This window comes from Nycticebus coucang, chromosome 10, assembly GCF_027406575.1.
Source record: "Nycticebus coucang isolate mNycCou1 chromosome 10, mNycCou1.pri, whole genome shotgun sequence".
In the NCBI taxonomy this organism is placed as follows: domain Eukaryota; kingdom Metazoa; phylum Chordata; class Mammalia; order Primates; family Lorisidae; genus Nycticebus; species Nycticebus coucang.
This window is the reverse complement of record NC_069789.1, coordinates 76,138,398-76,152,530: the sequence shown is the minus strand read 5'-3', so window position 1 is coordinate 76,152,530 and position 14,133 is coordinate 76,138,398. Positions and strand designations below refer to the sequence as shown.

The following is a 14,133-nucleotide window of genomic DNA, read 5'->3' as shown; positions in this document are numbered from 1 at the left end:
GGCGCCGCCCAGAGATATCTTTTATTTACAAACTTTTAAATTCTATGCAGACATTCCTACCATTTACAGTATAATATAGAAATATGAAACTAAGAAATTTTGTTATTACCCTTCATCTTTTAGCATTATTCAGAGAACAATAAATCTACATCCTTACTTCCATATACTTTGTTATTAAGTATGATATTTTAAGGAATCCAAATTAATTTATAATTTTACATAATTTGTAAGGGGCTTCCTATACATCAAATCTGCTTTATTTTTAATACATTATTTAGCAATAGAGGATAACGTATATTCAAACACTTGCATAATTTCTTTTTCACTCAAAAGTACCACCTTTTTTAAAAAGAACCTTTTATGAGGGAGATCCAGACTTACCAGATTGTTTACATTAAACATGTCCAGTTTTTGTTTTTTTTTTTGTAAAAGAAAAAATTTGCATTCACTTTAGTAAATACACACAAAGGAGGAGGGAATTAGACTAAACAGCTTCTTACAGTCCCGCTTCTGACTTTAATTTTGAAAGGCAAGCCATACCGATCCAATTATTTGTTATAGTATGTACACTTATGGTTTGGTTTATGAGAACAATACAGATATTTTCACCTGTACTTAGTGAAGTTAGTATGTGTTTATTAGAATATGTGAAATTTTTTGTAGGGACTATTCAACTTAAAATCTCTAATTTGTAGGCTAATATATTCAATATACCCTATGTATAAAACCTCTTGCTACTGAGCTTTATGTATCATAATTTATGGTAAACACATGACACATTTTCAGTTTGTGATTACAAGCAGGTTAAAAAATACTCTTTAATTGTATTAAAAATATGATTTAAGTGGAGTTTGAAGCATTTGTCTTCATATGATAGCATTAGAACACCTTAGTATGATAAAAAGTTACCCCAATTTATGATCATTTGAATTTATCCACTCTGAAAATTAACAATTAGATCTGTTAAATTAAAACTGTTATTATAATTTAGATTAGTATTCAGTGAAATTTAAATGAAATAAATTTAAGCCATAGTTAAAACCATTGTTGCATTCATGAGTGCCCTCTGGGGAAGGCCTATGGTGAACCTCTAGTTCAGAATGCTGAACCTCTAATTCTGCTGCTCTTAGGATATATTTGTGCAGGACTAACTGGTGGTTTCATACATTTTTAAGGAATTGTATCTTGGTGTCACACTAATAGGCCCTATAAATTATTTTTTAATTGGCTTTCTTGGAGTGACAGGAGAAAATCTGGCAAGGTGAGTTTAATATTTGGAAAAAATAAGACTAATAAGTTACTTTGTAGAGAAAATAAGAATAACCTGATATAAAGTAGGCATTGTAAGTTTGAGCTGTCCTATCTGGAAAAAACATACACAATATGATTTATTACATAAGTTACTTAACATTAGTCCTTAACATTTATGTCTTTACTCACCCTTCACATTTTAGTCTGCTGATAGTGTTGGACATCTAAAGAGAAAGCTATGGAATGATATTTGTTTGATGAGTAGGTAAGATTTTTGACAATGCCATTTCTTAAAAATAACTTACAATTGAGTATAACTCTCCAGAAATTAATACAAGCCAATAATATTAATAAAGCCAATAATATTGTTATCAAATAATCATTTGTTGCTTTTCATGTATGTCTAATCTCATAGAAACTTACAGTAATTGAGAAGTGATCATTGTTAACAGACACCATGAGCAGTGATTTGGGTATTATTCATTGTTACATCTTTGAATACAAACTTTACTGTTCAGTAGAATGGGTTAACTTATGCTGAAAGAAGACAGTAATCAGAGCTAGAAATATACCCATGTAATCTTTGGCAGATAAAAGAAAATAATAATAAAATAAAAAAAATAAAAAAGAAGCTTTTTCAGTTGATTTCTGCATGACCTGGCAGATGATTAGCACCTGGTAGCAGTCATTTGGAAAATTATATGTGTCATATTTGCCCTTGATAACCTCAATAACTGTTTTATCATGAGGGACTTTCTGAGTAGCAAGGCTCTAACAGTAACACATGATGTCAGTGAATAAATCTGAATTAACATCATAATATTGAGCATTTTGATTTACTTATGTGAAATTAATGGGTGATGATATCATCAACAAAGCTCTGCATTTTCTAAAGAAGTTAACAGAGAACTCAGCAAGGTTTTCTATAACTCTAGGAAATTCCTGATTTAAAATTGGGTCATTAACTGGGCATAGTGGCTGAAGCCTGTAATCCTAGTCTGGAAGGCTGAAGTGGGAGGATTGTTTGAGACCAGCCTGAGCAAGACTGAGATCCCATCTTTACTAAAAATAGAAAAATTATCTGGGTGTTGAGTTCCAGCTACTTGGGTGGCTCAGGCAAGAGGATTGCTTGAACCCAGGAATTTTGAGGTTGCTGTGAGCTAAGCTGATGCCACAGTATCCTAGCCTTTAGACAGAGTGAGACTCCGTCTAAATAAATAAATAAATAAATACATAGGGTCATGACCTATAGTTTCCTTTTTAATCTATCGCATGGAATTTGTAACACATTTTCCTTTAGACACAATGGACTAAGTGGTGATACCGAGATCCCTGAACTTACACATGAAAATCTTTTGTAACCCTATGCAAATGAGAATCATAGTTACCAGCGGCATCATTTGTGCTAAGAATCTGGCAACGCCGTTCTCCGGATGATGTGTTTATTTCTTCTCCCTCCTCTTCATTTTCCTTACCTTTGAGTTCTCGCAGATTCTTCGCAATGAGGAATAAAAATGATAGTAACATGGGCTTATGTTCACATCATTCTTCTCCATATTGCCAAGTAACAAGGAGCCAGTTTGCAGAACTCTGGACGTGACCAATCTTTAACCATGGTGTAACTTCATCTGGCTGTTCACCAGAGCTAAAATACAGAGTGGCCACAAAGTTCATCTGCAATGAACCTTTATATATAAAGGTTATATATATATATATATATATGTATGTATATATGTATATGTATATATATATAAATATAGGCTTTATATATAAATTTATATATAAATATTATATATGTATATATTATATACATTATATACATAAGTATAATATATACTTATATATTATATACATATATAATATTTATATATAAATTCTATATTTATATATACATATATAATTATATGTATTTTACATATATTTATGTATATTATAAAATTATATATTATAAATATACAATTATATGTTAGATTTATATGTATTTCAGATATGTATTACTATGTATATTTACTATATATTTATTTACATTTAGATACACACAGACACACACACACATATATATATATACATGGGCATTCTGTCATTGCTGTGATACCTCAATCTGTGCCTTTTCCGTGTTGAGATTGAGATTCTTCCCAGTGTTGCCATGTAATTTTGTTTTCTCTCCCATCTCCTACTTCTACTTAAATATTACTATTATTGTAGTAATTTTATTTGAGCCAGAATCTTGGTTTTAATGTAACAAAATAATATTGAACTCTTGTCCTTAAGTCTTAGGGGGTTTTTGAAATGCATATTTCTATTTTCCTCTCACCAGAGATTCTGCCTCAGTAAATCTGGGCTAGAACTCAGGAGTCCGCATTTTTCACCAAACTGAGTTACCTTTGCTACTAGAACACTGCTGAGCTGAGATGCCAGTTGGATGAAACCTGAAAAGTGGTCAGCTCATTTGTTTATCTTGGCTGTAAGGTACTAGAGGCAAAGAAAAAGGAAATATTTCTCAAAATTAAACCTGGATGATACTTGTAGGAGAAGATTTAGTCATTCATTCATTCATTTCATTGATATTTGCCGACTTTCTACCAGGTTTCAACAGTGATCAAAACACAGATCCATGCCCTCATGAAGCTTTTACAGACTTACTTAAAAGTCCATTCACTAGTGACAAAACACATCTTTTACCAGTGGGTATGAACTATAGTACCAAATTGTAGGTTAGAGCAATCCTCATGGGGCATGTAATACAAAATTTGTATTTGAAATAGAGAATCCTAGTTAAGTTTAGAACATCCATATCAGAGCCTCAATTATTGGACATCAGTCTTAATTAAACATTATGCAGTTTCCCACGCTGTCTAGAGTTTAGCATCTGGATCAACTGCTGACTGAGTGTGTTATTACGTCTTTTCAGATCTCCAGCAGTGGAAGGCACTCTGTTCGCATCACCGGCCTCAGTACCATTGATTTCCGAGCTGGCTTTTCCCGAAAGCCCACCCTGGACTTCAAAAAAACAGTCAGCAGACCAGTGCAAGGTTTGTATGTGCTTGCTACTTAAATTGGCATAATAGATCTCCAAGTAGAGAATATTTCTCAGACTATCATTTTCTAGCTTAATAGTGTTCAATAAAATTGAAATTCGTAGCATCTTTACTTTTAGTGTGATTGCCATTGTTTCATAAAGTGTACTTCCAAGACCAGTGATATCAAAATCACTCAGTATGCTTGTTTAAAATTAAGATTCCTAGCTGGGTGCAGTGACTCATTCCTGTAATTTTAGTATTTTGAGGGGCTGAGGCCCAAAGTTCAAGACCAGCTTTAGCAACATGTGAGGCCTCATTTCTAAAAAAAAAAATTAGCTGGGCCCTGTAGCAGCTGGAGTCCTATAGTCCTTGTCATCAGGAAGCTGGAGAGGGAGGATCCCGTGAGCCCAGGAGTCTGAGGCTGCGGTGAGCTATGATTGCATACTGCAACTTAGTCTGGGTGACAGCAAGATCCTGTCTCAAAAAAAAAGTTAAGATTCCTGGGCTCCTCTTTGTATCTCCTGAATTAGAAGCACAGAAGCGAGGGTCCAGAAATATATACTTTGGTGAGCACCTCAATTGATTCAAACACTTCTTAAAAGCTCAACCCTACTGTAACTCTTAACATTTTTCTGTTTATTGTTCATTTATTTTTACTGTTGTAGTTTCTAGAATGATATGAAATAATGAATTTTTAAAAATATTTATGTGATCAAATATCATATAACTAAATATTCATAATTTTAAATATTTTTATACATAAACAGTTAAAATACTACATAAATAATTATTTAGGATTTCCTAAGTTGCTCTGGTTGTGTATAAACTATCTTTTATGTAAAAACAATTTTATAACTGGTCCACAATTTGAAGGACAGTTTATAGTAGTCATCTTTATGGTACCCATTATGTTATTATAATATATACTTAATTGATATTATATTATATACTTAGTTGATATATAACCTCAATTTCATATTACTTGTAAATGATCACAAAATCTTTCTTTCATAGGAATACCTACCTTTGTGCTGCTAAATACTTCCGGAATTTCAATTCCAGCGAGAGTAGATCGTCTTGAACTTCTGAGTATTTCAGGAAGTTCTCTTAAGACTATTCCTGTTAAATATTACCCAGATCGAAAACCTTATGGCATATGGAATATTTCTGATTTTATGCCACCAAATGAAGCTTTCTTTCTTAAAGTAACTGGCTATGATAAGGATGATTATCTCTTCCAGAGAGTATCAAGTGTTTCCTTTTCCAACATTGTTCCAGGTGAGACATCATTTTATTCAACACTGGAATATTGATAGTTTGGGGGGTGATGTGATCTCAAAGTGAAGGAAAGGACTATAAAATAAAAAAAAAATACTGTCACATTATTACTGTGTCACCAAATTAATGGGCATTTACACTTGGGTAATGGGTTTTCTTAAACATTTATTAGCGCACCCAAAGTTTCATGTTAAGTCTCACTGATCATAGATCTGAGAATTTTGATTACTTTAGTCAATATAGGAACTGGAACTGGGAAATTCTGGAACCCTTTCTCCCCCCACAAAAACCTGGTACATATGTTTGATCACATTATTTCAATTGGCTAAATGTTTATATACAGTTGTCAGAAACCTTATACTCCATGAACAGTAATTTATTATAAACAACTGGTGGTCACTCTTTTTTTTTTTTTTGCTGGGGCTGGGTTTGAACCCACCACCTCCGGTATATGGGGCCAGCACCCCACTCCTTGAGCCACAGGAGCTGCCCATGGTCACTGTCTTAATTTGGTTAGTTGGTTAGTTATTTAATTGGTAAGCTAGTTACCTATATAATTGCATATGTAGAGATGAGATCACAGATCCGAGGTTATTTGGTGGCGTCAGGTAACATTTCAGCTAATCTATACTTGAGCTATTTCTCAAGGCTGATGACTGAACTCTGACCCAAACATTGGAAGTATAGCTTAAACCATGACAACAATATAGCAATATTGCTTCTAAAATTGTACTATTGGGTTCAGAGAATTTATCTTTTATATATAAGGTAATGATTTGAAAAATTTAGGAGTAACTTTATAGCTATTGTTTAATAGTTGTAGGATGGCAAGAATAGAACCAACCTCAATATTTCCTCATATAAAATATTCAAAGTGAGTTGGCTTAGCCCCTCAGTTGAGTGCTTTATAAAATCTGATGGATTCCTAAAAATCATTTTTTATATTACTTTCGGGGAAAACTACCCTACCTATTTGATACTAAGATAGGTATGTTCTTACCTTTTTGAAATAAAAATACATTCTACAATTGTTGATATATTGTAACTTACTTGATAGCTATTTTTTCCTACCTTGGTAGTGCAAAAAATATTGTGTCTTAAAAATCAGTGGGGTCTTAGATTCAATGAAGTTGTTGATGAACATTCCCAGAAATGAATCAGGTTGGAACAAATAAAGATAGTTAACTTTTAGCGATTTGGATTAATTGGAACATGGTAAACATACAGGATAATATGAGTATAAAGCTTTTGAACAGATTAACAGGAGCTACCCAACATCATTGTGACCTTCTTGCCTATGTTCATTTTTTCCTAGATGCTCCCAAAGTTACAATGCCCAAGAAAACCCCAGGATACTACCTGCAGCCAGGCCGGATTCTCTGCTCTGTTGAGAGTCTTTTGCCCTTTACCTTGAGTTTTCTCAGGAATGGAGCTACCCTTGGAGAAGAACAGTATTTTAAGTGTGTAAATATTTCTATCAGTAATAACTTATAGCTTTAAACATGTACTTGTTTACTGGAGATTCTCACTTATTTACTTCATAGACTGAAATATAGCAGTGAACAGAATAGATGCAGATCTGTGCCCTTGTGGAGCTTATATTGTAATTGAAGGAGAAACAAAACAGATGATGACAAGCATAAATCCTGGAATACTTTCAAAGATTAACTCTGATTTTATAGAATCTGAATTTTATTTAATTCTGGGGTCTCTTATTAAGATAAAGAGTGTAGAATTATGAATACAACATTAGTTACTAAATCTTAAAGAGGATCCTGCAAATGAGAGGTCTTGAAACTTTAGCTTTGCTGGTTTCAAGTGAAAAAATGTCTCTGAATCTGATTTAAAGTATTATGAGTGAATCTGAAAAGTGCTATGGCAAAAAGTAGAGCAGGTTAATTGGAATGAATAATACTGGTAGGTGAGGTGCAGGTGGTTGTGGCCAATTCATGATTTTAAGATTCAAGGTAAAGGGTATTTGAGCAATTAGAAGAAGGTCGGAGATATAGTCAATTAGATATCCAGGAAAGAACATTGACAGAAAGAGCAGGTGCAAATGTACGCAGGCCAGAGTAGACTGGACACGTGGGAAGGACAGACAGGACGAAGGCCAGTATGACTGGAGCCCAGTAAGCCAGGAGGAGAAGGGTAATAGGTGAGATCGGAGGGTGTGGTCTGTGCTGTAGGTGGAGAGATAGGTGGACCAGAGCGTGTGTGGCTACTGCATGTAACAATCAGCAGGAGTGGGCTGGAGGGCACCAACGTTTTTTGTGTGTGAAGCTGGGTAACTTTTAAAAAAAATACATAAGTAATCTAAGGAAAAAAATTAAATAGAGCTTGAAAACTAGAGGAAAAAAATTTTCTGGACAATGTTGCCTTTTCACTTACTTTGAAGCAAACTACATTTTGGGAAAAAACTTTATGTATTATTTTACCAATCCTTCATACTCTTAATTCAATATTAATATAACGTCCATAAGATATTTAATACGTGGCAGTCTTAGCTTATGTAATCTCTTTATGGGGAATCATTTTAAGCAAAAATTTATGGCAGGAATGTTCATCATAAATTTAGAACATTTTCCGTTTTTTAAAGATTGAACTGTATTATTTTCTTCTCCTTGCATAGTATATCTTAATGATTTACTTAGCTGCATATTTAATAACCAGCAATATAACAGACCCATAGATCAAACAATGAAAGTTTCAAAAGTGACTGATCAAATCAAATAATTCTGCTTCATGCTTAAATAGTAATATTTTCCAAAGACACTTAAGATTCCTTATGAACATTAATTCGCTAGTTCCACACAATTCCTAGGAGGTAGGCCCAAGAATTCTTTTTCTCATTTTCCCAACTCTGTTTCCCAGAGAAGTGACATGCTTTGCTGACATATTTTGGACGTGAGAGAGGCTGGATATAAAATAAAGCATGGGTGATGATAGACTGATACTCTAATCCTGATTCACTCACATGTCTCTGCCCTAGATTTCCTAATAACATAAAACATGTGACTTAATGTTTGTTTGTGTCAGTCACTCTGGTCACAGTCACTCTGGTCACCAGAGGATGTAAGAGAGAATCAGTTTGCATTAGCAGTAGGGTACATTCCTATTTAACACGTTTTTTTTTTTTTTTCCCTATTCCAAGGTCTAACCCCCTAAAACTTTTTATTTTGTTTTTAATGATTGTGAATACAGAATAGTTGTATATCTTTATAGGGTAAGTGTGATATTTTGATATAGGCATACAATGTGAATGAATCAAATCAGAGTAAATTGGAGTGTTCACCTCCCCAGGCATTTATCACTTCTTTGTGTGAGGTACTTTCCAATTCCACTCTTTTAGTTAAAGTATACCTTAACGTGTTGTAAATTATAGTCCATTTGTTGTGCTATCTCAACTTTCTCATTTGTAAAAAGGGGGCTCTAAGTCTAGAAGAATGATCACTTTCTGTGTTAAAATTTCCGTGAATCTAAGTTGTTAATGAATCCTACTATATTCTCATCTCTGAAGTAGACACTGCAGAAAATACCAAAGATGTATGTATTTCAAATCCCTATCATCCTGGAACTTACCAGAACTTCTAGAAAATGACATTTATAACCTTATACTGAGTATACTGCTGTTAAGCATTCGCGGTACAGCTAAAATGATCAATGCAGTATAGAGTCAGGTGATAAGACTTTTTTTTTTCCTGACTATGACTATGAGAATCATGGGCATGTAGGGCATACAGAATCGAAAGGAAACCACATTAGCTGAAGTGAACATCCTGGTCCTTTAAAAATATATGGAACAGTGACCTTGCTTAGTTTCTCACTTTCCTGATAATAGGAACCTATGCCTTAACTTTCTCTAATGACCTCCTAGGTCAGTTCTAAATACAAATTAAGAGCTCAGTATTTGTTGATGGTGTTTTGATGATAGGTATGGCATGTTTGGTGATAACCATAAGATGACTTAAGTGAGTTTTTTACTATACCTGCATCATGAATTTTTAAAAGATTATGTTTAGTTACAGATAGTACAAGAGAAAAATGATGAAAATACTTATGACATTTCAACCATTTTAAAAATAAGATAATACCTATTTTTGCAGACTATTGGACTATTTTAAAGAAGGATTAAATATCTATTCCTAAGACATTTCTAGAAAATGAGAAATAATTTAAACAGTGTGAGAAAACAAAGAATATTCATTAAATAGGCTCAGCACCCGTAGCTTAGTAGGTAGGGTGCCGATCATATACACCTGGGCTGGTGGGTTTGAACACTGTCCGGACCTGCTAAAACAACAATAACAACTGCAACCAAAAAATACCCGGGTGTTGTGGCGGGCACCTGTAGTCCCAGCTACTTGGGAGGCTAAGGCAAGAAAATCGCTTAAGCCCAAGAGTTTGAGGTTGCTGTGAGCTATGATGCAATGGCACTCTACTGAGGGCGACAGAGTGAGACTATCTCAAAAAAAAAAAAAAAAAAAGAATATTTATTAAATGAATGAATATATAATATATAAGATGGATTTAACCGAAAATAGAATTTAACTATGAAACTGATCAGTTTTTTTCTCCATTGTATATGTAGATTGAAGCAGATATGGTATATAGTCCTATGTGGAGCTTGTGTAAAAGAAATTTAAGGAAGCCGGGTTCAGTGACTCACGCCTGTAATCCTAGCACTCTGAGAGACTGAGGAGGGCAGATTGCTTGAGCTCAGGAGTTTGAGACCAGCCTGAGCCAGAGCAAGACCTCATCTGTAAAAAAATAGCTGAGCCTTGTGACAGGCACCTGTAGTCCCAGCTACGGAGGCAAGAGAATAGCTTAAGCCCAAGAGCTTGAAGTTGCTGTGAGCTGTGATGCCAAGGCACTCTGCTGAGGATGACAAAGTGAGACTTTGTCTCAAAAAATACAAAACAAAACAAAACAAAAAAGCCCTTCAAACTAAAACAATTAAATACAAAATTCAAAAACATATATATTAAAAAAAGAAACTTTAGACTTTATTATTTTAGAATCAAAAAGTGGATTTCCTACCTTCTAACTTATAAATTACCTGACTGAATTGCTTTAGCCAAGATCCCTACTGACATGACCCAAAACTGGAAAAGACTGGGGAAGGAGAGAGGATATAATTACTGTTTCTTTGTCAGCTCTATTATCTAATATATTGATATAGCTGCAAAATGTTTCCCTAAAGAAATTTGCAATCTGCGTATTTATTGTCTTTGTTGGGTCTTTTGCTCAGAGAAGAAAAGCTTACCTTTCTAGCTTATGTGTGTAATTGTAAGTTAAAAATAACTGTAGTTTTATCAATTTATTTTCTTTATATTGTTCTTTTGAATGAACCCTTTAAAAGAAATTGTGGGATCATGGCTTTCTTTTTGGTCTTGGGTTTACAGTAACTAAAAGATTTCTATTTTCTGGCTTCTAGAGAATCTGCCACTGTGAACTGGGATATTGAAAAGGTCACTTTGTCTGATGAAGGTTCCTATGAGTGCATCGCTGTCAGCAGCGTGGGGACCGGGCAGGCACAGACATTTTTTGACGTATCAGGTAATTATCTCTCATTCTTTTGCAGTTGCCTGAGTATTAATGTGGCCATGGAAAGAGGATGTTTGCCACACAATTTCTATTTATAAATTTATCTTTATGATTGCTTTATCATCCTCTCTCTTTCCACCGAATTGTGATCTCTGCTTGCTTCATTTCATATCAACTACGTGACCTTCCTTGGGACTTCATTATTTAAGGACTTAAGTGCCTTGGTTTCTCTCACTATAAAAAGAGGGTGATGGGTGGCGCCTGTGGCTCTTGAAGGAGTAGGGTGCCAGTCCCATATGCCGGAGGTGGCGGGTTCAAACCCAGCCCTGGCCAAAAACCACAAAAAAAAAAAAAAAAGAGGGTGATAGGGCGGCGCCTGTGGCTCAGTGAGTAGGGCGTCAGCCCGTATACCAAGGGTGGCGGGTTCAAACCCAGCCCCAGCCAAACTGCAGCAAAAAATAGACGGGTGTTGTGGTGGGCGCCTGTAGTCCCAGCTACTCGGAAGGCTGAGACAAGAGAATCGCCTAAGCCCAAAAAAAGCTGGAGGTTGCTGTGAGCTGTGTGACACTGCGGCACTCTACCGTGGGCGATAAAGTGAGACTCTGTCTCTAAAAAAAAAAAAAAAAAAAAAATTAAAAAGTGGATGATAACAATGACAGTCTCTATCTCGTGGAGAATCTGTGAGAGATAGATGTTATTTATGTATAAAGTTCTTAGAAGGTAGCCTGGAACATCGAAGCACTTAATAGATATTCTTGTTATGACTATGACTGTTACTATTATTATCTTATCATTATTGTCAGAGATTAACAAATAGTTTTTGAAATAGTCATAAAGCATTTTCCCTTGAGAAAATAAAGTTTAAAGGCAGAAACTATTTTGATAATAATAAGATTAAACTTTGCCTTTCCCTCTTCCATATCCCAGAATCCCTTATGAAGCGATTCTGACCTCTAAGTTGAAGACAATCAAGAAAGTGATCATATTCAAAGAACAGAAGCCCTCAGTGGCTACAGGATTGGCCTTACAAAGGGTAGAAGTAATGCCACTTATTTTATATTCAGATAGTATGTTTCCTATGAATACATGGGAGGCAAGGTTTATATTATTTTATAAGGTAAAATTCATTGATATGAAAAAATAATTTTTCCTCTAATCTCACAGAATTCTTAGGAGAAAAAAAGCACTACCATATATAATCAATGATTAAGATTAAGAGTAAGCCACTTACTTCACATTTATGTATAATTTATTGAAAGTATTATTTTGACTGAACTATTTTCTCCCTGTTTTCTGGACTAGTGTTTCTGTGTGCTTAATGTATTTTGACCTAAATATCACTACTAATGAATTTATAACAATTTTTAATGTGTATTTTCTTGAGACCGTTTAAGACAAAAGAAACTTTATTATCATAGAACTTGTTTAGAAACCTAAGAATGGTTATGTTTGCTATCAGTAAGTTCAAGGTAAATTTTAAGGCAGAGGCATATAAGTCAGACAAGCATATTCCTCTTGCAGTAAAACTATTTGTATTCTGTTATTGTTAGAAAAATAAAGTTTGTCTTATAAATAATTTAGCAAGTTTACATACATCACAAACTATTCATTTTTCATCTCCAGCAATTATGACAAGCATTGGAATTGCGTCAACATTCCTCAGCTTCTGGGAAAACAAACACTAGAGCACTTCAATATTTTTTTCCTAGAAATATTAATTAAGAGGACAACAGGGAAAGAGGTTTGAGTGAGTTGCTTCAAACATTTCACATAAATAACTGAGAAGTGCCAGTAAGAACTTGTGAACTGTTATGAATTTGGCTCTATGGAGTCAGGGACTTCTGTGTGTGCATTCTACACACGCTCTTTTCGTGTTGATCTGTGCCAGTTAGGCAATGAAATAAATAGGAAATTTACTGTGCCTAAGCACAGTAGGAATTGTTCCCTACTTATTTATATACGAAATAAAGGAGCAGAAGCATTGCTGGTAGTGGCAATGACCAGAACAGCAGAAGTCATAAGCAAATGCACCTTTGGACTTGATGGTAGTAGCCCATCTTTTTCTGGGGTAGCTGTTGCCTAGGACCAGACTTTCACCCCCACCACTTCCGGATTTCCCTTATCCTAGGCTGTGTCCAGAGCAACCACCCTACTGTGACTTTTTATCAGCACACTGGAAACACAGGATAATTAGAGCTTATATTTTGTAAAGGAGTGTTAGGAAACAAGGCATTATGGGTTAATGATATTATTGTGTCCTTATTGACATTGTTTTATTTTATAAAGAACACCCAGGAGCAGTCATTCAAGGAAAAGCTAAATTTCTACCAACACCTTATCCCACTTTTTCTATTTTTTAAACTCTTTCTTCTAGTTGACATATTCAAGAAGTTTGGTTCATTTGGATTGTTGGTTATTGATTGTTTTAAATGCAAAATGGATATAGACAGCATTATGCTTTTATTGAATATAAATACATAGAAATTGATGACTAAAACTGTAGAAGCATGAAAACTCATTCTTTCCAAATGATATTTGGTAGTGTAGTATTGCAAAGTTATTGTACTTTTCTGAAATGGAGATGAATTTTTTTACAGAATGTCATATTCCTCAAATATGTGCTCATATGTGCGTGTGCACACACACCCGGAGTACTGTAATTCTGGGTTCAAGTAAAATTCTAACTAGAGAAAACTTGTCAGGGCCATGTTAGTGTCAGGAAATCTTAAACTGTAATTACAGGATATTCTTTTAGAACAGGATATGGAAATAATCCTGGACAAGATTTAGAAATAATCTTCTACCATCTCCTCATTTTGTAGCTAAAGAAACAGAAGCCCAGGGCAAGCAAGCGACCTATTTATGATGAGATGGGTAGGCAGAAAGAAGTAGATTCCTGGCCTCCTGAGTCTCAGTGAAGTGGTCTTTACTTAATGTCCCCAAGCCTATGCTTCTTTGTTGCTTTCCTCCCTTAGTATCGAGGTTCCTTCTCTGGTACCCTAATCCTAGCCTCAGTCAAGCTTTCTTTCACTTAGAAATA

At 34.6% G+C, this 14,133-nt stretch overlaps 1 protein-coding gene across 1 annotated transcript in view; it reads left to right on the top strand.

The window, feature by feature from the left end:
- Positions 1–14,133, top strand: part of HMCN1 (hemicentin 1) — a 496,417-nt gene that overhangs the window by 200,917 nt on the left and 281,367 nt on the right. The window contains exons 7-10 of the mRNA XM_053606928.1: positions 4,163–4,283; positions 5,286–5,549; positions 6,865–7,009; positions 10,984–11,105. Coding sequence (XP_053462903.1) covers positions 4,163–4,283; positions 5,286–5,549; positions 6,865–7,009; positions 10,984–11,105 — 652 coding nt within the window. The remainder of the gene's footprint in view (positions 1–4,162; positions 4,284–5,285; positions 5,550–6,864; positions 7,010–10,983; positions 11,106–14,133) is intronic.